We start from the raw sequence: 26,457 nt of genomic DNA on the forward strand, positions 1-26,457 counted from the left end.
GAACTGATCCTCCTGGGAGCAGATGCGGCGGAGTCGAAGGAATTGGGGGAATGGGATGGCGTTTTTACAGGGGGCGGGGTGGGAGGAGGTGTAGTCCAGGTAGCTGTGTGAGTCGGTTGGTTTGTAGTAGATGTCCGTGTTGATTCGGTCGCCTGAGATGGAAATAGAAAGGTCGAGGAAGGGGAGGGAGGAATCTGAGGGGTGAATTTGAGTTCGGGGTGGAAGGTGTTGGTGAAGTGGATGAACTGTTCCACCTCCTCGTGGGAGCACGAGGCGGTGCCGATACAGTCATCGATGTAGCGGAGGAAAAGGTGGGGGGTGGGGCCAGTGTAGTTGCGGAAGATGGATTGTACCACATATCCTACGAAGAGGCAGGACTAGCTGGGGCCCATGCGGGTGCCCAATGCTACTCCTTTGGTTTTGAGGAAGTGGGAGGATTGGAAAGAGAAGTTGTTCAGAGTGAGGACCAGTTCAGTCAGTCGAAGGAGGGTGTCAGTGGAAGGGTACTGGTTGGTACGGCGGGAAAGGAAGAAGTGGAGGGCTTTCAGTCCTTCGTGATGGAGGATGGAGGTGTACAGGGACTGGATGTCCATGGTGAAGCCTGCTTGGCACACTTTCCTCATTCCTGAAGAAGGGCTCATGCCTGAAACGTCGATTCTCCTGCTCCTTGGATGCTGCCTGACCTGCTGCGCTTTTCCAGCAATACATTTTCAGCTCAGGGCCATATTTTATCCTGCTTCAGGAGGCCACCCCTCTGGACCCAGCCAGACTGGACTCAGACAGCAGTCCTGATCAGCCTTCCCTCTAATTTTCTTTCCACCTGCATGGGTTTTCAAAACGTGTGGATTGTAGCACCTTCCAGAGCTGGAAGCCAATGGCACGTTCAATATGCTAATACCAATCGCCATGCAGCTTGGTGAGGCTATTGGTCCTGAGATGTGTCTCCAGTTAAAAGGAACACCCAACAGTGCAGGAAGAGAGCCTGCGATATTCATTTATTGCAATGCTCAATCCTCAGAAGCAATTCCTTGCTTTGTCTCATTGCAAGAAAACCTGGCCCAGCCCCTAGACTGATATCTCCACAACATCCCAACTGACCTACCTGTAATCAGCAGGCTGATTGCACTTGAACTATCGGACTCAGAGTGACCCAGTCCTCAGATTACAAGGACATGGATCCATGGACTCTGTTAGGATCAAGCACCTGACGATGGATAACCCCCAGACTTGAATAGGACCAGCCCTTTGACTGACCAGTACTCTTTGACTGATGTAGTCCCACTTGACCCCACTAAGTACTGCTCCCCATTGATCTTTAGACCGTGGTTATTTGTTTGATATGCAAGCATCTTTTTTGCCATACATCAACATGTCTACCGTCCTTGCAGTTCACTTCCCCTGACAGTGACAAGCTGCAGCCTCCCCCTGTGTGGTAAGAAAGTAATATGAAGTATACAGAACTGGCAGCTTCCAAGTAAGTGCAAAATGAGTGAGCACTATGAATGCAAAGTAAGCGCCATAACGTACATCCCTGTGCAGATGCATATATGTCTGTGCCTGCAAAGCAATCTGGCAGAAGCCTCAGTTCATAGGTGTACTCAAGCTCCAAAGTCAAGTGTTGACGTTTTGAACTGGGTTGGGTTGGGCAGTTGTGGGGTTGGGGGGAGGTGTGTGTGTGCATGTCTGTCTGTGTCTGTAAGCAGGCATGAGGTTGTTGTTGTTGTTATGGTCAGCCTGGTGGTGTGCTGCTGCTGATGTATCTGGACAAAGGGCCAGGGAGGATGGTGACCATGGAACATGCAGCAACATTGTCTTGTCTTGTGTTGCCATAATCTTACCAGACCATAGGGGCTGCTCCCTTCATGAGAGAGAAGCGACTGGCAGTGATTTACCCTTAGGGCCACCAGACGTCAGGCGAGGGACGAGGTTGAGAAGGAGAGTCCTTCATGGAAAATCATGTGTTGACGATATGATTGGATGATATTTGTGTTCAGGCAATCAGGAAGCTGTGAGGTAATCACCCTGACATTCACATCTGCCATCTATTCTCTCAGGGAAGGAGAAGAAAAGTGGAAGTGATGTATCTCTAAGAAAAGTTGGGTTGGTAATAGCATGCAAGTGAATGGAAAGAGATAGTTTCCACCCAATAGCAAGACTCTGAAACCACCAATTAAAGCTTCAGGGAAAAATTGGAAACACTTGCTTGATGTAAAGATTCTGTTTTTTTTTCATTATTGCTGTATTTTCTCAACTTTCCCACTGTTAACCACACCACACCAGGGATGGAATGTTCCATCCTATTTATTACATTCCTCAGATATAAGATTTTATAATTAAGTATTGGGCAACATACATTGGGCAGCTTCCTAATTGGATGATATTTTGGTTCAGGCAATCATATCATCAACACATGAGGTTACCATGAAGGACTCTCCTTCTCAACCTCGTCCCTCACCTAAGGTCTGATGGCCCTCGGGTTAAATCACCACCAGTCGCTTCTCTCTAATGAAGATGTAAGGGATGGGGGATCGACTGACAGAATTGAACTGAGAAGTATCTCTTCTGGACCTGAAATTGTGATGACAATAACAATCATAGCCACTTTCATTTATGTAGTGACACCATAAAACATCCCAAGATAAGCCACAGGAACGCTTTCAGCCAAAGGTTGACAACCAACTACTTGGATTTAGGACCGCTGGCCAAATATTTGTTGAACGTTTTAAAACGAGTTTCGGAGAAGAGAGATATTGTGGGGGCATGGTATTCCTGCACCTAGGATCTGGTATTTAAATGTGGAGCCATATAACTTAACGATGCACTAGAGCCAGAATTGCTTGATACTATTGACTAATTTTAACAAGATTTGCAGATTTGCCCACCATTAAGTTTAGACCACTTAGTCTATACTGTAGTTAGTCAGGTTCAGACTATTTCATTTTTAGTAAGCTCAGGTGATTTATCTTCAGATAAGTCACTGTGTGTAGAAGATTTATACCTAAGAGGTTAGCACGTTGACACATGCTGATTAGCCTGTGAAACCAGGTTGAACGCATGACCAACCCTGTAAGGTTAGATAACTGGATTGCAAACAAATTACTGGAATCAAAAGGTGAACAATTAACAAAAATATGCCGAGAATATTCAAACTCAAGTGTTCTGAGTGAACTTAGTTTTCATGTTATTTTAAATTCAGTTTTGCTGCAAGGCCTGTATGCATGGTCAAAGCGTTGCTATGTAATGCAGACTGAATGCCAGAAACATGTGTTTCTGTAAATTGCTGTGGGGTTGGTTTAGAAACAGCCTGTGATAGTATGCTTGATAAAACATTCAGGATGGTTCCTTTCACATTCACTTGATCTTTTTCTACTAAATGTCACAGGAGTTACATACGTATATTTTTGCACGTGGTCACTTACCTTTCAGGGTAGAAGGTTAGTTCATCCCGCAACACGAAATAGATGTGATATTAAAAACAGAAAATGACCAAAATGGGCAGCAAGTAAGGCAACATGTGCTCACCTGAAACATGAACTCTGTCTCGCTCTGTAGTGATGCCATCTGACATACTCAGTATTTGCAGCATTTTATTTCTGTTTTTATTTATGATCTGCAAGAATTGCAAGGCTTTTCTTTTAACAAACTATATTTGTATGTTTGCAAAATAAGACATTTGTAGAGGAGCTTCTGTTTCAGTTGACTCTGGTCCTTCCGACTGAGGTAGTTTGTCAGATCATGTCTTAATTAGACGGATAGTGGTGCCTTCAGAACAGAGACTGTGAAGGAACATATGGTGCACATTTTAAAAGCTTTGCTAGAGAAAGCTTTTATTTTTAGGTACAGATGTGCATTTGCAGATGTTCAACAATAACAGTTTCTAGTGACAATGACAACCTGCATTTACTATGAAATTTGAAATCTCCCAAAGCTTTTCATTGAGTTTTGTTAAGCAAAATTGAATTTAAGGGATAGTAGAGATATTATGAAAGATCACTGAAACTTTGATTTAAGGATATATTTTAAAGAGTGTCTGAAATGAAGAAAGATATGCCAAGGGTTTGGGAGGAGCCCAAAGCTTAGGGAGAAGGCTGCTTTTATTTATATTCATTCATGAGATGAGGGCATTCCTGGCTAAACTAGTGCTCCAGTTTCCTCCAACAATCCAAAAATGTGCAGGTTAGGAGAACCGGCCATGCTAAATCGCCCATAGTGTTAGGTGAAGGGGTAAATTAGGAGAATGGGTCTGGGTGGGTTACGCTTCGGCGGGTCGGTGTGGACTTGTTGGGCCGAAGGGCCTGTTTCCACACTGTAAGTAATCTAATCTAATGAGCAGGTGTCTAGGAGAACTGTGGAGTGTAGGAGGTTAGAAAGGTAGATGGTGTTGAGATGGTGGAGGGATTGTCAACTATGGCTGAGTTGTTAACTTGTTTGATTTGTTAAGTTTGGCATTCAATTCCCATATTGAGCCTTGAATTGAAAAATCAGGACTGTTGTTCCAATGTAATGCTTTCTGGAGTTCTAAGTCAGGACGGTGTATAACTTGGAGAATATCTTTGTTTAAAAGATCCTTTGATAATAAAGCACTGGTAAATGACAAAGTTGCACCATCAAAAAGGAGTCCAGAGTTACCGCTGTTCCACTGCATTATAATAACATGTTGAGGAGTTTGTGCCACATTGTCAAATTTAAAATAAGAAGAGTGAATCATCTGGAACCCTGCACTGCTTCAAAAGACTGTGAATGATTGAATAATATCTCTTCAGAGATTACTTCCTTCATTGGACTGCAGCGATCATGTTACTGTTAATATTATTATAATAATAATAGTAGTAGTAACTGTGAAGCATTCTGGACAAAAAAAAAATATAAGAGGATCTTCATCATTGAATACTGTTTATTCTGACAGTATACCTGTAAAACTTGATGAAGATAAAGAATTGTCTGAGCTCTTTCACAGGAATAGAACATCATTCTCTTGCTTTAGTATGGCTGAAGGACTTCCCTTCATGTGCATTGTTTGCTGTTCCCTGTTTGTTGCCTATTGAAAGATCCTTGTGACTACCTTATACAGCTAGATGTTACTGGAACTCCTATTGCATCTTCTATAGCCATGTGTTAACAGTGTTTATCACACACATTGTCATCACCACAGGAATAGGATTTGCTCATTCTGATCTGGAGTGTCAACAGGATCATGATTCACTGCATTAGTGACTGAAGAGTCAGGCATTACAAAATTTGCTTCCTGAAATGATGAAACTGGCCTGTACATTTTCAGGCAAAAATGAGGACTACAAATGCTGGAGAATAGAGTGGAGAGTGTGGTACAAAAGCACAGTGGGTCAGGCAGCACCTGAGGAGCAGGAGAATCGATGTTTTGGACAAAAGCCCTTCATCAGGAATGAGGCTCCTCAGGTTCACTCCTGAGTGTGTCTCCTGGTTAGGAATTAATTCACCCTCTTCAGGTATGTGTAGGAGAGAAGTGAAATAAATGGCAGAATGATATCTTGAAAAAGCTGAGAAAAGTCTTCATGAAAGATGATCTATTTCATTTAAGGTGTGAGAAGCCTTCCCAAGATGTTGTCCTGTTTTGCTTAGATGAAAGTCCATGTTCCTGGAGAAGCTGTGAGAATTCCTGAAACAATGGAATGTTGATATCTTCTTGGCATGACCGTGTTTTTTGCTTGGGACTAAGTGCCTGGTAATCGCTGTAGAAGACCAAAAGCACGAAAACAACAAACTGCGGATGCTGGAAATCAGAAACGAAATCAGAAATTGTTGGAAACATTGAGCCAACTAGAGCGTGTTTTGTCTGGCTCCATATTAAAACCGTGGAATTCTTCTTGATGTCACTCCGTTTCCCCCTCAGGTTTTTCCAATCATTTTCAACATCCCTAGTTGCCACCCCACCCCCAATCCATGCTAACCTCTGCATCTCGCTGGCTGTGTCTGTACAAATTGAGATATTATTACATAGTGTGACCAATTATGTCGACTTTCATTTTGTTTCTCTGACCCAGTTCAAACCCACATCTCTGAAAGTGACAATTATCTTTGTGGATGTCAACTAGAATAAATTGCTGCTTTCTAGCAGACTGATGAAAGTGTTTTCTTTCTTTGAGGGAAAATAGCCAGATTGGTTTGACAGGAAAAAAAAGTCCCATTGGAGCTAAGGATTTTTAAAAATTACTGGTCAGAATGTGTGGCCCTCTGTTTAGTTGTCTAGCTTGTTAGGATTGTACAGATTTTCAGTGTGTATGACAGGAGTTATTATTTCCAGCAACATTTTACTTCCCATCATAAAATAAACAACAAACATGGGATAGTCTGTGTATTTTCTTTAGAGATCCATTTTTTAAAAAAATTGATAGTTAGATGCACAGTGGCTCTGGCAGAGGATAATGCGCTGTATTTAAAGATTAGTGGGACCAGAAGGGTCCTATCCTTGTTGCGGTTGGAGAGGTGGGGTTCGAGGGTGGAGGTGCGGGAAGTGGAGGAGGTGTACTGGAGGGCATTGTTGACCACATGGGAGAGGAAATTGTGGTCCTTGAAATAGAAGGCTAACTAGGATGTTCTGGAATAGGATTGCTTCTCCTGGGAGTAGATACAGCAGAGGCAGAGGAATTTGGAGTACGGGATTACATTTTTACAGGAGTGGGGTGGGAAGAAGTGTAGTCCAGGTAGCTATGGGAGTTGGTGGATTGGAAGTAGATATCGATGTTGAGTCGGTTGCCAGAGCATATTGGGTACTGGATTAATAAACAGAATAATGAATAAAAAGGCCACGAGGTAGTGCCTTAGAAAACTCTAATTAGTCTTGTAGAGAATTCAGGAAAGATGTGAAGGTACCAAAGTGATTTATCAGCAAACCAACAGCTGTAAGGAGGGGTTGGAAACATTAAAATCATTTTCCTTGAAACAGAAAAGGCAAGGAGTTCTGAATAGGATAGGTTTTGGTAAGAGTAGCTCAAAAAAGCTTATTCCCTCTTGTAAATTTGTAAGTAACTAGAAATCAGAGATTCAAAATGACTGCCAAAATATCAAGAGTTGCAAACTTTTTTTTATTTGGTGTTGTCCGGACTTGGAATGCTGTGCCTGAAGTAAATGACAGCTGATCCTATCAATAATACTGAGGGTGAGGAACTGAGTGGATTAATAGGAATGTGAGATGAAGCACAAATGCTTTAAGAGATAGTGCGAACTGCAAATGCTGGAGAGTCAGAGCAGATAAAGTGTGGAGCTGGTAAAAACACAACAGGTCAAGCAGCATCAGAGGAGCAGGGGAGTTGAAGTTTCAAGTCGGAACCTTTCATCAGGACATCGGATCTGAAACATCGACTCCCCTCCTCCTGTGATGCTGCTTGACCTGCTGGGCTTTTTCCAGCTCCATTCTTTATTCACATTGAAATAATGGGCCAAATGACAAGCTCTGTGGTTGCAATGGTGATGTCTCGTCATCTTAGACATTCTTTGCTTTTCCACTGAACTCTCAAACCAGTCCATCCTAAGAGTTCTTTAGTTCTTAAATAGAGATGTAATAAAGTGTTATTTTAATGGATCACAAGATACTGAGATTGGGTGGGGTGACAGGGTGGTGAGGGGGAGGATATGCCGATTTTTTTTTTTTTGACCTATCTGGAATTAGAAACTTCTATCAATAATGATATTGAGTGTCTGGACTCTACAGCCTGACTGGGTACCACTACTATTCAGCAGCAAGTATGCTTGACATCAACCTTTTCTGATGCTATTTTCTTACTTTTTAATCATCCTGTTTGGATATGTTACGACTCCCCTCCAGGGCAAGTGTACTTTGAACCCAGGTCTTTTAGCTCAGAGGTGGGAACCCACACACTGTAGCACAAGAGACCTCTGATGCTGTTTTATGAATAGAGTCATGCTAGAAAGCCTTGAATTCCAGAATATTCCGCTACCTTTGTTGGATTCATTCTTCTGTAAATTCTTCTCACAGTGGAATCATCAGCCCACTGTCAATGAAATTCCATGAAGAGACAATACTTTGCCTGTCAAGCAGCTGAATTATAGGAAGAATTTCATTTTGTCAGCTTTGCTTTAATTAGCTGACTTAAATTTTGGAGATTACAAAATTACTTCCAATTACATTGGCAGCTTCAAAGTAATCTAAAAATATATATTTAACTGAGAAATATGTGATTCATTCAAATAGACTTTGCTGTGCAATTCACCCACATGATCTCCATTTCAATATAATATGACTCCCTGGCCCCACCATCTCTCAATGTATTAATAGGAAAGTCTATTCTGATTAAATTCAGATTAACAGTGTAACGTTGACTCAGTAGTAATTTGAAGGTTATCTATACAAATGTAAAACTCAACTGATATTTTGTAAAAGTGGTAAGCTTCTTTCAATTGGTTGTAAAATAAGAAGTGAATAAGGTAGCAACTATGACAAAACAAGGCAGGTTAAATAAATGAAATGTAAAAAGGCTTTAAGAATAAAGAATGGAGGCATAGAGTATGAAATAAGGAGGTTGTATCAAACATTAATGGGCCACTCGATAAATCCAATTCTGGGCCGCATATTTTAGTAAAGTAGGTATAGTCTGATTAGCATGGGAACAGGGATGTGCCCACTCAGTTTCTCACCCTCAATTATCTGCCCAATTCCCTAATCAGTATCATTTAAGTGATCAGTTGTCACCTTTTTTCAAGCAAAACATTCCAAATCCTGACAACCTCCAAGTAAAAACAATTCTCATGTCTTGATATCTTGGCAATGATTTTGCATCACCGATTTCTGGTTATCTTCAAGTTTACAGGAGGGACTAAGCTTTTTTAAACTGCCTACTACTTCAGTTACCTGGAGAACCTGGCGACCTGCTCCTTGGAACAGAGATGTTTGATAAGTGTTCAAAATCAAAAAAACGGCTTCAATCTAGCAATTGAGGATTGGTTATGGCAGAGGTATTGGCAAGAGGGCACAGATTTAAGAAAATTGACAAACGAAGTAACAGTGAGATGAGGAAACAACCATTATGCGATCATTTCGAGCTGGAATGAATTGCCTGAGAGGGTTGTGAGGAAGCAGATTCAATAGCAAGTATCAGGTTGGAACTGCATAAATATTTGATGGGAGAAATTTGCCCTGAAGACAAAACCTTGGAAGCTTTAATGTGATCTCAGTTTCATTGGCAGCTACACAATACACTTGCAATACCGCACCAAACTGAATAAAGACAGAACACACATACGACATTAGGAGAAATGTTTACCAAGTTGCAAAGAAGACTTTTATAGACAGAAAAGTCTATACTGAATAATTTCCTGTATATGAATACAAATATTAACTGTGAGACTGCATGTGTTTTTTTTAACTGTCTATTCTGTGGTGTAAGTTTTGTGAGGCTTCACATTCTTTTGAAGGGTTTCACAAAATCGCAAGTAGCTTAAGCTTTTCTGTTCAATGATTTTTCTGGTTCCCCTGGGTTTGACAAAGCCCTGCCTGTGAAGTAGGGTTTCAAAATGCACCTTCTATGACTACGTGCTGGGTCCTAATTTTATAGGGGATGGAGGAAGGGGCAGCTCAGTGGTTAACACTACTGTCTCTCAGTGCCAGGGGCTAGGCTTTGATTCCACCCTTGGGCGACTGTCTGTGTGGAGTTTGCACGTTCTCCCTATGGGTTTCCGCTGGGTGCTCTGGTTTCCACCCAATGTCCAAAGATGTATAGGTTAGGTGGATTTGCCATAGAAAATGCAGAGTTACAGGGATAGAGTAGGGGAGTTGTGGTGCTCTTTGGCGAGTTGGCGTGGACTTGATGGGCCAAATAGCCTGCTTCCACACTGTAGAGATTCTATGATACTGCTCGTACCATGGTTGGACTTTAACCTGACAAAGTTCAAGTCAGGCTGCTGTGCAGCATTAATGCACTGCAGGATGGATGAATAAGCGGAGAGTTGGACCACTGTCTCTCAGGGTAGAGTCTTCTGCTCCGGGAAGCAGTGAGTTTGAAGCTGGGAATGGTACTTAATTAGAGAGGGTGGTAGTGTTGGATACATGATTGCTGTTACTCTGGGTAGCTTGTTATCTCCCAAACTGGGTTCGTTCTGATTGAAGGCAGTCAATGTCTGGCTGTACGATAGGCAGAAGGCAAGGCTGTACCTTCTGGGAAGCAAGCTATTGCGACCCCCGACCTGAAAACTTCATCCCCTTTACTTCCCTTTGCCACAAGCATTACCTCTTGCCGTGGATCTCTGGCAGCGCGGCCTCTTCAGCACAGAAACTGCCGGTAACCCGATCTGTCTCCTTTCGTTTGATGGAATTTCTGAGTCTTGAGTCAAGATAAAGGCCTGCCAGTGGTCTCACCAATGCATCAGATATGAGAGGTGCACAAAAAACACTGGCACTTATACCCAGCTTGATCAAGTGATCTTAAGACAGGGCAAGTTAGGCATTGCTTGTGTTTTGGAGATAGGGATGCTTAAAGAGAGAGGGTGAAATATCTGGGGACAGAAGTGCTCCCCCGATACTCAAAGGGCACTCATTGATTTATTCCTGCCTTTTCATCCATTGTGCTGAAAGACTGCCTTCCCACACTCTCACATCTTCCATTGCTCACTGTATAATGGAAGTGGAGATAGGTCAGACACTAACTAGACTACTTCATTCACCACCCTTCCCCTCCCCCCTCTGCACTCTGAATCTGCACTCTGAATAAACTGAAATGTTGGGAGTAGGCAGGAAGAAGAATGGGAAGTCAACTTGCATATTTAATGATCCTCTCCCCTCCAAAAACACATCCAGTAGGTGGCCTTAAAATTCAGACCTTTGTCTCTGTTCAAGACTTGTTGTCTATCAGGTTTTCTTTGAATTTTTTGATAACAGTCAAATAAAGTTGCAGTAAAGGATAAGCCAGATCAATAGAGGTTAAAAAGGAAGATGGAGAAGTATTAAGAAGATGATGTTATGGTGCATTTCATGCTTTGTTTTTTGATGTTTGTTCAGCAGGCCTCACAGTGCAGACAACAGCTGGAACAATTGCACACATGGGAGCAGAAACAACTGAGAGACTCACTTCTGATGACACACGAAGAAGCTTCTGGAAAGGCCCGAAGGAAGTTAGTCGTGTGCCTCAGGCAGGCATTCCAAACCATCATTTTTGACCAATTGAAGGAGGTCATCAGACAAGAGGAATTAGATGAGGCTTCAGCCAGACAAGTACTGCAAGCAAACTGGCACCTTCAGGTAGAAAAATGGCGCAAGGTTATCAAGGGTGGGCGGGAATATGATCAGCCATGATCTTATTCAATAGTAGGGTAGGCACAATGTCCTATTCCTGTTTCTAAGTTGTATGTCCGGTACCATCAAAGTGATATACTGTGAAAAAAATGAGTAAAAAGATGGCAGTTTGCTGTTAAGATGATGTGTCAAAGTGAGCTATTTAAGAAGAATGCTTAATCTCAATTGTTTTTATTATCAGGTAAAGTGGATACAGGGACTCTTTTTTTTTTAAAACACTGTCCAACATTGATTTCACTAGAACATCAGGAAGATAATGATAACAATGTTTTAAATGATCTTATTTAATTATTAGATTTATCCAACAGAGGCACTGCTGAGTATAAGGTATCAATGAGCTAGTGCACCCAGACCTATGCCCATCAATATCCTTCACTTGCCATCATCGATCCTAAGGTTTACCCATCCATTCATGGGTATCTGTCTGGGTACAGATCAAATCAGCAAACTCACTTTGAATAAGTTTTTACCATAACAGCTTTTGATATGCTGTAAATTAGTTATTCTAATCCTGGTGCTTCTGTTTTTGTTGTGATTGGGCCTTGCCTCCAGAGCCAGTGAGCCTTGGAAGTGTTACTGTGGTGACAGAGGAAGTGATGGATGTTACTGAAGGATTTCATGAATGCAGATACACAAATTCTATCTCTGGAGCCATAACTTCGTGTTGACACCAGATTTGATGCTGTAGTGGCTGCTCACTTGGTTTCTCATTGTGACTCACTGAGTTAAGTTAAACTGGTTATTTTGATAAAATGGATATTGGTTTGTTTGCAGGCTAATCCACTGGCCCTGCTTTCCCTCTGTGACTACGCACACATTTAACGTGTCCTTTAGAACATTTTGCATGGCAGTTATGAGAATAACTCATAAGAATGCACTTGTTCAGGGACCTATTGAATGTGTTCAGGCTACTATGAAAGAGAAAATAATGTTAAACCTAATTAGCCTTTGGCTTTTATTTAATAACCATAAATAGATTATTTACCCCGAGTGCCTTGGATGCAAGTGTCATAATTCTAGACGGTTTCAGTTCTTGATAAACATGGTTAATTCATTTAAAATAAGCACAAAGGTCTGTGCATTTTTAATGATTGCACATAAGCACACTTTAATCTGAATCTTGTGTTCCTTTCTAGTTTCAATTGGAAACACTGATGGATCAGCAACTTGCTTTCCAGAGGAAAGTTCTTGATGAGGGTCTTGCTCATAGAAAAGAACTGGTCAACAGGATACAGCGTGGGATGACCCAAAGACGCAATCTCCTGAACACTGCTTCCCTGCATATTACAGCCTTTACTGGTCGACTGAAAACGTAAGACATGATTCTCATTGAAACCAAATGTATTGCTTCAGAATCCAGCTGAGAACCATTCACATTTTGCGTCAATACTTCAGAAATGACAGATTTATCTGTGTAGATGTACTTATTCATTTTGTGACAGTGCAAAAGTAATGAAGTCATGTAAAAAATGTTGGGCATAACAAGGGAAAAGAGCTCAGGATTTCAATTAAAAGAATCGTTGAAAAATGGACAGGTACTGACTATCATTGATAAATAGAGCTGCAGATATCTAAACCCCTGAGGAAATTATAATTATAACTAACACTTTGTTCATCATCTTATTATTCAATGACTATTACATTTGTGGAGGGCATATGCAGATAATGTTATTGCATCCACTTACCCTCAGAAACATTACAAAAGAGAACTCCCATTTAATGTTTACAACCTCAAATGTCCCAGTGTGTTTTTAAGTTTGTTTTGTCTTGTAGTGTAGTGTAGGAGCTGTGTGTGTAAATCGGCAGCCAGTCAGGCTCTACAAATAGCAATATGATAATGACCATGTACAGGCACAGATTCTCATTCCTAGGTCATGTGTGTAGAATTAAGGGTTATGGGGATAAGGAAGGAACTCAAGTTGAGGGTTGTCAGATCACCTATGATGTTATTTACTGGTGGATCGGACTCAATGGCTGACTTATACTTTAGTATCTAATGAACAAGGGTGGGAAAAGTTCCACAAATGAAAATCTGAGCTTTAAAAATGGCTGTCCACACTTCCTGTTTTCAGCAGGCTGGGTTTAGAATTGAGCCGGGCAACTCAGAAAGAGCAAAGGAAGCTATTAGTTCCTGAGCTGGGCTGCACAGAAAGGTTGCATGGGAGTTGCAGCACTCTGTTCAATACTTAAAGACAAAGATTGAAACACACTCTGCTTCATCCTATCGCCAACACATAGCATCTCAAAAGTCCCTCATTTTCTCTGTGCTGACCTATGCATCCATACCCATCCCCCATGATTCCTCAAATCCCCATATTATCCAATGCCCATCATCCCATGGCCCTTCATTTCCCAATAATCCCCACAGCCCTTAGAAATCCCTTTGTTAACTCTCACTCCATTCACACCATCCATAGCTTGTTTCTCACTGTGACAACTCATCCAGTATCTGCTATGGGCAATTATCAGGAGTTGCGCTGATAGAGAATAACATTGTGCCTGTTGCTGATGTCATTATTGAGAAAAAGCTCTCCTTTGATACAAAGTAAACTTGAATACTTGAACTCAATACTTGAAGATTTTTCAACTAATCTTTTACTGTTTGTGATGGTTGAGAAACTTGTAGCTCAAGTTAAGGTTCAGGTTGTAAGGTAACATCAGTGAGCCTTTGGTGAAGCACTGGTGTTATGTCCTCCTTTCTATTTGTGTGTCTTGGTCTCTTAAGGTGAGTGATATCATTTCCGATTCTTTTTCTCAGACGGTGGTAAATGGGGTCCAAACTGATGTGTTTATTGATGGAGTTCCAGTTAGAAAGCCAGGCCTTTAGGAATTCTCGTGCGTGTCTTTATTTCGCCTGTCCTAGGATGGATGCGTTGTCCCAGTCAAAAGTGGTGTCCTGCTTCGTCTGTGTGTAAGGATACGAGTGATAGTGGGTCATGACTTTTGGTGGCTAGTTGGTGTTCATGTATCCTCATGGTTCGCTTTCTGCCTGTCTGCCCGATGTAGTGTTTGTTACAGTCCTTGCATGGTATTTCGTAAATAACATTCATTTTGCTGGTTGTTTGTGTAGGGTCCTTTAGGTTCGTCAGCCACTGTTTAAGTGTGTTGGTAGGTTTGTAGGTTACCATGATGCCAAGGAATGATATCACCCACCTTAAGTGACTAAGACACACAAATAGAAAGCGGGACACCATAACACCAGCGCTTCACCAGAAGCTCACTGATGACATTACCTAGTATGTTGATGAAACGTCTGAAAACAAACTTTCTAGCTCTGCGAGCAAACTTACAACCTGAATCCTTTACTGTAAAATATTGAAGCTGTCCATACAAAGGCTCACTTGATTGGCTCCCTGTTGTAAAAATAATAGTTTGGGAAATCAATTATGCAGCAAAACTCCACTAACAGTTTATGTCAATACTCAGTCAGACATCAGCTCAGTACCTGATCAAAACATTGTGTGAGTTGTGACTGTAATGATTTGTAATTAGGAAAGTGACCCATTTGATCCTACAAATGAGTTAACATCAACGTCTTATAGTGTAGTTAGCAACATTCTCATAACCTTTCAGAATATTTGCTTTCTAAGTTAAAAAGAAATTGACTCATATTTGAAACATTAAACTTATTAGTAAATCTGTGCTTTTATTGTTCAAAATCTGCAGGTGGAACTTTTGAATGTCAAATCTTTCACTACCACTTTGCTTTTGAAAGGAAAATGGTATTAACAAAGTTATTATGTAAAGATATTTCCACCGTGTTACACATCCCATTATGGGTCTAGTGCCAGGGAAGAATTTGCAGTGACTGAATTAAGCTGATTAGCTAAAGTCATCCCTCTGCATTACACAGAGACAATTGATTACATAACTGGTTATAAATAGCTTGAGGCAGATCACTCTGTAACAAGGGTTGGGTTCAGTTAGAGGGCAAGGCTCCATGAACTACCACAACTGGCACAGGGATTGAATCCATGCTCTGATTCCGCTGTGACACTCTAGTCAACAGAGCTAACCAATTTCCACACGAAAGCACCGATTTTACCCAGCTGCGAAAAAAAAACATTTGCTTTAAATAGATTTCTACATTTTAATATAGACACCTATAGAAGTGCTACAACCAGGTTTTGTTTCTGTCAGAAGAGCTCCAAAACTCAAAAGAAACAAATTTTCAAATGTCTGTGATGCTGCATGTGAAGAAATTGCAAAAATATTTTCTCACGCTGCTGTGCGCGGATCAGTTAGAATATTCATGAAAGCTGCGTCCACAGGTGGAAAGAGTATCACGCGTGATACAATTTTAAGAAATATTAAGACCCACATTAAAAGGTCTCCTGCTGTTGGATTGCTTTGTGTGGATCACCCACACTTCATCTCACAATGGGTACGGAAGTGGGCACATTCAAAATGGGTTTGTTTTCCATTTTATTTTGGATTTTACCTTTTGATATAACCTCAACACTGGCTTGGATGGGTGGAAAATTTAGCCCAGTGACCTTTAAGTTGTATCGTGTAGAAAGAAAAGTGTGTGAGCATCTCATGGAGATTTGAAACACCATTTATTTTAATCTGGTTACTTTGGCGGAAGCATTAATCAGTCAGAGCATCTCAGAACAATGTGTGAAGTGTTGCATACTAATTTTGGAGGAAACACCTGGCCAGATTTGGAGAGATGTTGAGGCCTCCAAATAAAAACATACATACTCTAGATACACAAAGACACAAGGACAATTTTGGTCTTAAATTTAGTCAAATTATTGTGAACTATGTCACTTTTAAAATATTTTTAATCTGGAGAAAAATCATTAATAAACTTGCTAGGAAAGAATTTTTAGTATGCTTTACACTTCCATCACTATTGAAGAATAGTTCACTGATTTATTGTCTGGTGATTTTTATTTTAGTGTGAAGCCACAAGTCCAAAATTAAAATGATAGTCAGCCGCTATTACTTGATAAATCACTGTGATCAAATCACGATTCATCAGTCTGTTCAGAATACGATAGTGCCAAATTCAGATTTCTTTAACATAACATTAAAAATATAGAAACAGGCCCTGTTTCACCCTTGGTCATGGCTGGTCCTCTATCTCAATTCCATATTCCCACTTTCTCTCCATACCCTTTTAAATCTGAAAATTACTTCTTTAGAGTCATACCGTACAGAAACAGACCCTTCAGTTCAACTCGTCCATGCCGACCAGACATCGCAATTTGACCTAGTCCCATTTGCCAGCATTTGACCCATATCCATCTAAACGTTTCCTATTCTTATACCCATCCAGATGCCTTTTAACTGTTGTAATTGTACCAGCCTCCGCCATTTCCCCTGGCAGCTCATGTCATACATGCGCCATCCTCTGTGTAAATAAGTTACCCCTCAGATCCTTTTTAAATACATCCCCTCTCACCTTAACCTTAATCCTATGCCCTCTAGTTTTGGTCTCCCATTCCCTGGGGAAAACGCCTTGCTTATTCACCCTATCCATGTCCCTCATGATTTTATAATCCTCTTTAAGGTCACCCCTCAGCCTCTGATGCTCCAGGCCCAAGCCTGTTCAGCCTCTTCCTCTTACTCAAACCCTCCTGACCTGATAGCATCCTTGTAAATCTTTTCTGCACCTCTCAAGTTTAACAACATCCTGGCCAGAATTGAATGCAGTATTCTAAAAGTGGCCTCACCAATGTCCTGTAGAGCTGCAACATGACGTCCCCTCTCCTATACTCAAATGTTCCGACCAATGAAGGCAAGCATGCCTTCTTTACCATCCTGTCTACCTGTGATGCCACTTTCCAGGAACTTTAAACCTGCACCACTAGGTCTATTTCTTGAATATACTCCATGACTTGGCCTCCACAGCCTTCTATAGGTTTTCCTCATCTTAATCCTAAATAGTTCTAGACTCCTAATCAGGGGACAACATATCTCTACGTCTAGTTTGTCCAGCCCTGTCATAACTTAAATGTTTCAATCAGAAGCCCTTTCATCCCTCTGACCTCCAGTAAATACACGCCCATGATAGAAAGGTTTTGCATCTTTCCCAACCATCTCGCATACAGCAATGGAATTACATTTTCCATCATGGTAATGTTATTAGACTAGAGGCTGATGCTCTGGGGATATGGGCTCAATTCCCACTGGTCGAGGTTAATTTTAATTAATTTACAAAAATCTAGAAAGAAAAGATTAGGAAAGGAAGTCTACCGTGCTTGCGTGATCTCGCATTACAGCAGTGAGATTGGTTCATACCTACCCACGCCAACCCATTGGGTTCAAGGGCAGTTAGCAATGGAAAACAAATGTTAACCTTGCCAGTGATACTGGGGGATGAGCAATATTAGCTAATGTGGGGCAGAATCGGACAAGGTCCAGCAAGGCCCATCTTTACATCAGGAGTATCTTGTGCCATCCTTTTTGCTTATCACAAATGGTGTGGTGAATTTCTTGCCAGGCAGGGCTGAGTTCCCAACAAAGGGGAATTATTACTTGTTAAATGCCTTGTTCACCCTTGGTCATGGCTGGTCCTCTATCTCAATTCCATATTCCATATTCCCACCATCTCATTCACGTGTAACAAACTTGCTAAGCAAACTAGAAAACTTGACATGGAAACTAGTGAGTATCTGGTAGATTCAACTCACAGCTTGCTCCACATGACCCCCATGTTTGATGAAATTGCTGTTCAGAGTACAATCAGCAGGGACCAGCCAGACACATCCATGGACATTGGCATCTGCCAATTTATCAGGGCCATCATGGTCCCTCTCTGATCCACTTGCAGGCTGCTTACAAAGTACATACTTACACTGCAGGGCACATCAGCAACTAGCATTGAAAGGCTGCTGCTAGGACACTTTGCACACAGTGAATGGCAGCCAGCTCACAGATTGGACCAGACCACACCTCAGAGCTTCTTGATTACTCTCTTAACGCTAGCTCACTTAGCACCTACCTGAATGCTTGCAGCTTCTTTACCTTGCATTACCAATTGGCATGTTGGCACTTCAGCCAGAGCCAAAGACTGTCGTTACTGGCATTTTGATGTGCAGTTTAGCAGGTTGCTTGTCAGTAGGACGAGTCCTCAGTCCAGTCAAGGTAAGGCAGTCCAATCAAGGTCATACAACCAGTCATAGGCAGAGAGTCCAGGGGCTTTGGCCTAGCCAATTACCTACTTGGGATGCTCACAGACATGGTGTCTGTCCAGGGCATTCTCAGTAGTCAGTCCTGTAGGGCCAGCACAAGGAGCTAATGGAAATTGAGCATTGTTATTTGTGGAGCTGCAAAAGCAGTGGTCTAGGATCTGGTCAGTCATGCTGGGACTGCCTGTTGACGTTGGTCAGAGGTCTGAGCTGAACAGGAACTTGGTGGTCTGTTTCTCTTTCTTCCAGGCGATTTCAGGGATGGGCTTATAGGGGCAACTGGGGTGGGGTAGAGGAATCCAGGCAAATGGGGGATGGAACACAGACATTTGCAGAGGTGGGGATAGGACAGTGACTGGGGGAAGCTCAAAGTCTATCAGGAAGGATGCACGTGGAGCAGCATCATGCAACATTGGAGTCTATGGGAGGAGGAAGGTTAGTGACTGCGACCACTATCATGGCCTCTCCATGGGGGCATCATCAGAGTGGACTGCTAGAGTTCAGCAAACTGGGAGGATAGCTGCAGTTCAATGTGTTAAGACTCCGTACGTGAGAAATGGTGGAAATGGGCTGTTGATGTAGTAAAAGATGCACAGTAGAGTGGACATGTTGGGATATTTGGTGACCAGGTGGGGCCCAGAGGTGATGGTGTCCGCTGTGAATTGCATTCCCTTCCGTCCTCTAGATGTGAAGTGCAACTAGAAAATGGGTTTCTAACCGCTGGACTGAAGTCACTTTCCAAACAAACTTCTTAGTACTGCCATTTCTCCTTGGATCAGTTATGGTTGGTTCAGTTCTCTTTTACTAGAGATTATGGTGTGAATTCAAACTTCTTTAAGCAGTTCCCGTTGTGACATTGAAATCGTCTTATGCCCTTGCCACTCTCAAACCTTGATGAGTTTTTAGAGAAAGAGGAAGGGAAGAAACTTCTTTCCCCTGGGCATTTTTCTTCTGATTGTGTTCAAAACCAATACATTTTGCACCCACCATCTGGGTGAGATGTTTGCTCTCTAAAAATGTTGCAATCTTGGTGACTCCTTGTGTTCTCGGAAGATGCAACAGTTGAGCTAATGTAACCGATATCTGTTGCTTTGAAAATTGTTCTATCTGAAAGATATATGTCCAGCTAATGACATTCTGTAAATTAATATTTTAGATAGCACATCTTAATAATACTATCATTGGTTTTCTGCACAATATATAATTATATATGTAAGCCACTGCTTTCAAAATGTATTTCATCGTTGCACGTAGTAATACAAAGAATTCTTCATTTTCAAACATGCATTCGGTTTAAAATAGTAGAATTGTTTATGATGTGAGAAATTTAAACTCATCATAACCGATAGTACTAACTTCCCAAATGCTATTTAATTTTGTTGTTCATATCCTACATGATGCACTATTGAAAGGCTCGAGTCAATTTGGAACGGTACCTAAATAAGCAAATATGTTTGTACTGGAGTGGTAGTGTCAGACCGACTTTACATCAATGGTAAAGTATAGCTTAAATTTAGAGTTAGGACCCCAAGTTACCAAAAACAAGTGAGGTGAGACCATTATTGAGGTGGGTTCTCATTACTTGCATTTTCCATTGCTCGGTGTAACTAATGTGCGTTAGCAAATCGATTGTAAAAGATGTCTGGTGGGTCTCTTTTTCCTCTCTGGATACCTTTGTTTAATTTATCCCCAAGTGAATTTAAACATTGAGATAATTAGAAAGAAAGGCTTTCTTTTTCCTGATGTGCATAATTCTTCCTGCCCTGCCTAAAGATTTTCAATTAACAGCTTAGTTAATGGCACCACACATTCATTTTAATGTGTATGGAGTACTCTCCCATTAGGAAATTGACAGAATTGGTTTCAATGTTGGTTTTGTACGGCACCATTTTGTTTTCAATGAAGAGTAATGTAGAACAATGTGCCAGACTCTAATTTCACTCTATCCTGTGGGTTTCCAACCCAGTGATCAAGGGTAAAATACAAAATAATTAATATTGCAAGAATTCACAGGTCAGTCTGCTTGAAAGATATTGACCTGACAAGATCAATACTTCCTGAACAGTTGACTCAAGGTACTAGTGGGCAATGGTTTCTCACAAAGTCTCGGCGACAGACGCACATTAGTTATTGCTTTTCTTTAACCGAGCATGAAGGGACAATCAATATTCACAGAACTCAATGTAGTCAGATTTGGTGTCAGTTCTTTGCAATTTATTTCCCCTCCTACTTCCTCAATAGAATTTCTATACCACAACTTGAAATGTTATTCATGCACTATTAATTTAAATAAATTTCTTTGATTTGGAAGAATAACCTTACACCATCTTTTTATAAACAGAGTGCAGATTTTTAGGTAGCACGGTACTTGGATTAAAAATAATAGCTTGCCAAGCCTTTTAGTTTTCATTTTTTTTAACAGTACACACAAGTGCTTGTTTAGAAAACATGCAGTGACATTTAAATGAACATTGTTTCTGAAATAAAATTATTGTGAGCTTAAATTTGATTCAGTTGATGTTGAGGAAGCAGAGAGATTGAAGGAAAATTTGGAAGAGATTAAAAATGAAAATATATATCTGGGTTTTACGTAAATGAATGAATACTAAAATCTGAAAAGTTAGAAGGCCAATTTTGAAAAGGTTTTAATATCAATCATGGGTCATTGGTGCAATACATTGGAGTTGTCATATGCTTCTTTGGAAGCTGCATGTTCATTGTATAATGAGTAGTGCTTGTAGTTATGAAATTCCATAGAGGTACACACCAGAGGTCAATAGAATTCATTTATTTTAAGCAAGTTAAAATGTTTTCTGTCCGCCTGAGCAAAAATGTGTTTTTAGAATATTTCAGTGAAAGATGGTGCTTACCTCAAAGTACCTCATTTACCTAATGTTATTTGCATGGTGCCATTTCTTGCCTCACCCCCCAAAGAGTCAGCAGGAAATACATTCACTGATACTAGCTCCTCTGCAGCCATTTAACATTTGACTGGGCATTAATTGGCTATGGGTGAGATTTCAGCTCCCATCCAAGTGGAAATCCATCTTTGGGGAGAGCTGATGACTAATGGGTGGCAAGCAGCTCTGTAATCCTAGCAGTGCCAAATGCGCGCAGTGACCATTGCTGGGACTGAGTCTCCAAAGAAGGGGAGCTAATAGAAGTTGAACTGAAAGTTGGGCTGGGGTACTGGTAAGGCCTGGCTAATAGGCCCCACAGGGAAAACAAGAGGGAGCCAGGTTGAAGCATTGAAGGTAGGGTTATGGCCTTGAAGTGGGTGGGGTAGTTGGTGGATGGTAGTGGGAGTGGGGTTGTCTTCAGGGGCACAGAGGGTACCCAAAAGTGCCCCTTCCCTGATACAAACCCATGCAATGAAAGCTGTTCAGCTATTTGTTTGTGGTCAGATTACCCTGTATAAATAAGTGAGCAAGGGGACAAGATGATGCACTTATGTGGTCAATGATAAGTTACCTCAGTAAAATAAACTTTATACTTAGTTTTCAAAAATAAATAAATTAATGTCTAAAATAATGATTGCATTTAAATAGAGATTCCTGTTAACAGGGTGCCAATTAACCAATGTACATCTTATATGGCCTTCCGAAATACACAGGAGTCTTTCATTAAAGATGTTGAATTGAACAAATCAGGGAGTGATCGGGGCATAAATTGTGAACTGCAGGCAAGAATCCCAAAACAATCTAACATGACTATTCATTTAATCTTTGTTTTCTGTTTTACACATCAGCTGCTACTGGGCTTCAGTCTAACAGAGCATGAAAGGAAGATTAATAAGCCCAGAAATCAATGTGCTCTGATATGGGCAGTATGTACAGGACATCTTTTCATCTTGTCTCTCCCCTATCACAGTATTTCTGAACCCTGTCGAACTCTGATTATATGTTTTTCTGTTTGTCACTAGCTCCAGTTCAACAGTTTTGTATTCTTGGTTTTTGTTGTTTTATTTATTCACTCTCACATTGTGGAAAACTGTGCCTAGGCCAGTATTTATTGCCTATCTTTAATTGCCCAGAGGGCAGTTAAGAATCAACCACATTATTGTGGGTCTGGGGTCACACGCAGGCCAGACCAAGTAAGGATGACACGTGATTTTTGAGAGGATTTGTAGCTCAGGTTGAGGTTCAAGTTGTAGGTTTGCTCGTTGAGCTGGTAGGTTTTGAGCCTCTGTTGAAGTGCTAGTGTTCTATCCTGCTTTCTATTGATGTGTCTTGGTCTGCTTCGGTGGGTTCTTTCTCTCAGAGAGTGGTAAATGGGGTCCAGATCGATGTGTCTATTGATGGAGTTCTAGTCTGAATGCCAGGCCTCTAGGAATTCTTGACCGTGTTTCAGTTTAACCCGTCGCAGGTGGGATGTGTTGAGCCAGTCGAAGTGGTGTCCTTTGTCTTTGTGCAAGGATAGTAGTGATAACTGGTCATGTCTTTTGGTGGTTAGTTGGTGCTCATGTATCCTGGTGCTAGTTTCCTGCCTGTCTGTCTGTTGTCGTGTTTGTTGCAGCCCTTGGCTGGAGTAGTCTGGTAGTCATCTCAGAGATGTCTTTGATGTACGGTAGTGTGGCTAGAGTCTCTGGTGTGTTACGTCTACTTGTTTGGGTTTGTTGTTTAGGAATCGGCTAACTTTGTTTCTAGGGTACCCGTTCTTCTTGACTACGCTGTATAAGTATTTTGCTTCTGCTGCTCGTAGTTCCTGGGTGCTGCAGTGTGTTGTGGCCCTTTTAAATAATGTCCTGATGCAGCTCCATTTGTAGGTGTTGGGATGATTGCTCCTGTAGTTGAGTATCTGGTCTCTGGTGTTGCTTTCCTGTAGACGCTGATCTGCTTTTCATTCCACTGTGACATCTAGGAAGGGGAGCCTGTTGTTGTTCTCCTCCTCCTTTGTGAAATTTATGCAAGTAAGGATGTTGTTAATGATATTGTAGGTTTCCTCTAATTTGTTCTGCTTTATGATGACAAAGGTGTTATCCACATAGAAGATCCAAAGCTTGGATTGGATCATGGGGAGGGCTGTTCATTCTAGTCTCTGCATCACCCGCTTCTGCTAAGAACCCTGATATTGGTGATTCCATGGGTGTCCTGTTAATTTGTTAGGTATTGTCATTGAAGGTGAAGTGGGTAGTGAGGCATAGCTTGAGGGTATTGTTTTTAGGTTCTTTTCCTGAGGTTTCACACACTAGATGCAATTCGCACACGCCAACGTCTGCAAACAGTTAAAGTTTATTAAAGCCTGTACAAGCTAGGTGACCCCTTTGACATGCTTCGCAGATATGTGAAGTCAAGTCAAAAGAGGCCCTGAATAAAGGAAAAAACACATCCTCTTTATACAGGTCAGTTGGTAATGCTTGCAGGTAGTTTAGAGTGTGTTGCTGGAAAAGCACAGCAGGTCAGGCATCATCCGAGGAGCGGGTTAATCGACGTTTCGAGCCAGAACCCTTAATCAGGAACTGTGGCCACTCTTCTCCGCACCCCTCACCCCCACCATCCATAATCACATGTTACTCCAAGTACAGTGGTGAGGATGAGGTCATCCTCGGAGATAATGTAAATGCCCTAATCCTGGGGAATTGTTATGCAAACAATTTCCTGACTCAGCAATTCCCCAAGACAATGTAGGTGTGATATGCCCTAGCTTTGGGGGATGGCTATGAAAGCATTTTTGAATGGAAGGGATGGAATGAGAGTTTACTTTGATAATAGCAGGACAGTAGTAGTAAATGGCTGGCTAAATGAAGTGTGAGTCACCCTGACCCAAAGACAGTACAGTTTGACCGTTTAACATTATTTTAATGTTCAGAGACATCGTACAATTTAATCTTTAAACATTATATTGTCCTTGCTGATGGAGTTGGTGCTGTCAGGTGTTTGTGACCTTCGTTCATCTAGCAGTGAGGCCAGTGTTTCTTTGGCTAGGGTAATGTTGATAAATGTGAATAGGGCCATTACGTTGAAGGAGACCATGGCTTTGTCCTCTTCTACCTTGGTGTCTTTGATATTCAGGAATTCTTGTGTGGAGTGGATGGACTGGCATGAGTCTTCTACTAGGTAATTCAGTTTATGGTGAAGTTCCTTTGCTGGTCTGTATGTTAGTGTGCCAAGAAGTGAGTCTGTGGGTCTGGGGGTGGGGGAGGGGGTCTCCTGGTTTTGTATATCTTAAGTAATCCATAGAAATTGGGTGTGTTGGATCCATCAGGTTTCATTCTTTGGAGAACTGTCTTGTTAATTTCACCTGATTTGTGGATCTTCTTCACTGCGGCTGTGATGCGATTTTCTAACTGTGGAGTCGGGCCCATCACCACCTGTTGGTATCTATGAGTAGTGAGTTTGTCTTTTCAATGTACCGTGTTCTGTTTAGGATGACAGTCATGCGTCCTTTGTCTACCAGTAGGATTACAATGTCTCTGTCTTTTTAAAATCCTTCTAGGGCTTTCCTTTCCTGTGTGTTGAGGGTGTTCCCTTCTTTCTTCCTGCTTAGTGTTGATGCAACTGTCTGTCTGATGGCCTGCTGGGTTTCCTCCAAAGGTCCGTTGTCTTTCAGGGTTGATTCCAGTGCTGCTAGGAAGTCCTTTTTGTCCATGTCTCTGTGGTTATAGTTCATCTCTCTTACTGGGACAGACTTCTCCGTGTTTGTTAGTGGCCGGTCCGAGAGGTTCTTAATCCAAGCTTCTGAATTGTCTGTGTTGTTCTTTTGCACGAGCTTGTCCAGTTTTTCTTGCAAGGATACTTTTTTCTCTGTCTTGGTCTGCTGTTGTTTGATGCTACTGGCTTGTTCTAATGTGCTTGTCCATTGCTGGTCAGTTGTGTTGGTTTACAAAGATTTTTGGGGCAAAATTTCCCGTTTGTATTTGTGGAGTCAGTTGTGGGCATAATTAATCATTTCTCACAACATTCTGCGGCTGTTCTGTTCTGCTGTTCTCCTGCCTTGTGGGGTGTTGAGAAGTGGTTTGTACTTGACACATCTTGGTAATACCTATTTCATATAGGAAATAGAGTTGTTTGCGGGTGGCAGCCAGTCAGATGGCATTGGTTTCCCATCTTCAGGCTAGTTTGAGAATATTGTGCCCATAGGTGTTTGAAATGTTTGAGAAGAAAGACTGACTACACTACTAGATGAACCATAAACACCAGACAGCACCAACTTCATCAGCAAGGACAGCATCCTCAAGCTAGTAGACCTGTGCCTTGCTACCCACTTCACCTTCAATGACAAGACCTACAAAAGAATCAATGGGACACCCATGGGATCATCAATATCAGGGTTCTTAGCAGAAGCGGGTGATGTAGCCCTCCCCATGATCCAACCCAAGCTTTGGATCTTCTATGTGGATAACACCTTTGTCATCATAAAGCAGAACAAATTAGAGGAAACCTACAATATCATTAACAACATCCTTACTGGCATAAATTTCACAAAGGTGGAGGAGAACAACAACAGGCTCCCCTTCCTAGATGTCACAGTGGAATGAAAAGCAGATCAGCGTCTACAGCAAAGCAACACCACAGAGACCAGATACTCAACTACAGGAGCAATCATCCCAACACCTACAAATGGAGCTGCATCAGGACATTATTTAAAAGGGCCATAACACACTGCAGCATCCAGGAACTACGAGCAGCAGAAGCAAAATACTTATACAGCGTAGTCAAGAAGAACGGGTACCCTATAAACAAAGTTCGCCGATTCCTAAACAGCTAACCCAAACACGTAGACACAACACGCCAGAGACTCTAGCCACACTACTATACATCAAAGACATCTCTGAGATTACTACCAGACTACTCTGACCCCTTGGCATCATTGTAGGCAGTAAACCTACCAGCATACTGAAACAGCTACTGATGAACCTAAAGGACCCTGTACCAACAACCAGCAAAGTAATGTCATATTCAAAATATCCTGCAAGGGCTGCAACGGACAGACGGGCAGGAACCTAGCCACCAGGATACATGAACACCAATTAACCACCAAAAGACATGTACAGCTATCACTAGTACCCTTACACACAGACAAAGAAGGACACCACTT

The 26,457-nt window shown here is 41.6% G+C and overlaps 1 protein-coding gene across 1 annotated transcript in view; it reads left to right on the top strand.

Annotated features, from left to right (window-relative positions):
* LOC122539417 (limbin-like) overlaps positions 1–26,457 on the top strand; it is a 173,184-nt gene that overhangs the window by 54,448 nt on the left and 92,279 nt on the right. The window contains exons 11-12 of the mRNA XM_043674234.1: positions 10,988–11,227; positions 12,418–12,593. Of these exons, the coding sequence (XP_043530169.1) occupies positions 10,988–11,227; positions 12,418–12,593 (416 nt within the window). The remainder of the gene's footprint in view (positions 1–10,987; positions 11,228–12,417; positions 12,594–26,457) is intronic.

The sequence above is a fragment of the Chiloscyllium plagiosum genome, chromosome 32 (genome assembly GCF_004010195.1).
Source record: "Chiloscyllium plagiosum isolate BGI_BamShark_2017 chromosome 32, ASM401019v2, whole genome shotgun sequence".
NCBI lineage: Eukaryota > Metazoa > Chordata > Chondrichthyes > Orectolobiformes > Hemiscylliidae > Chiloscyllium > Chiloscyllium plagiosum.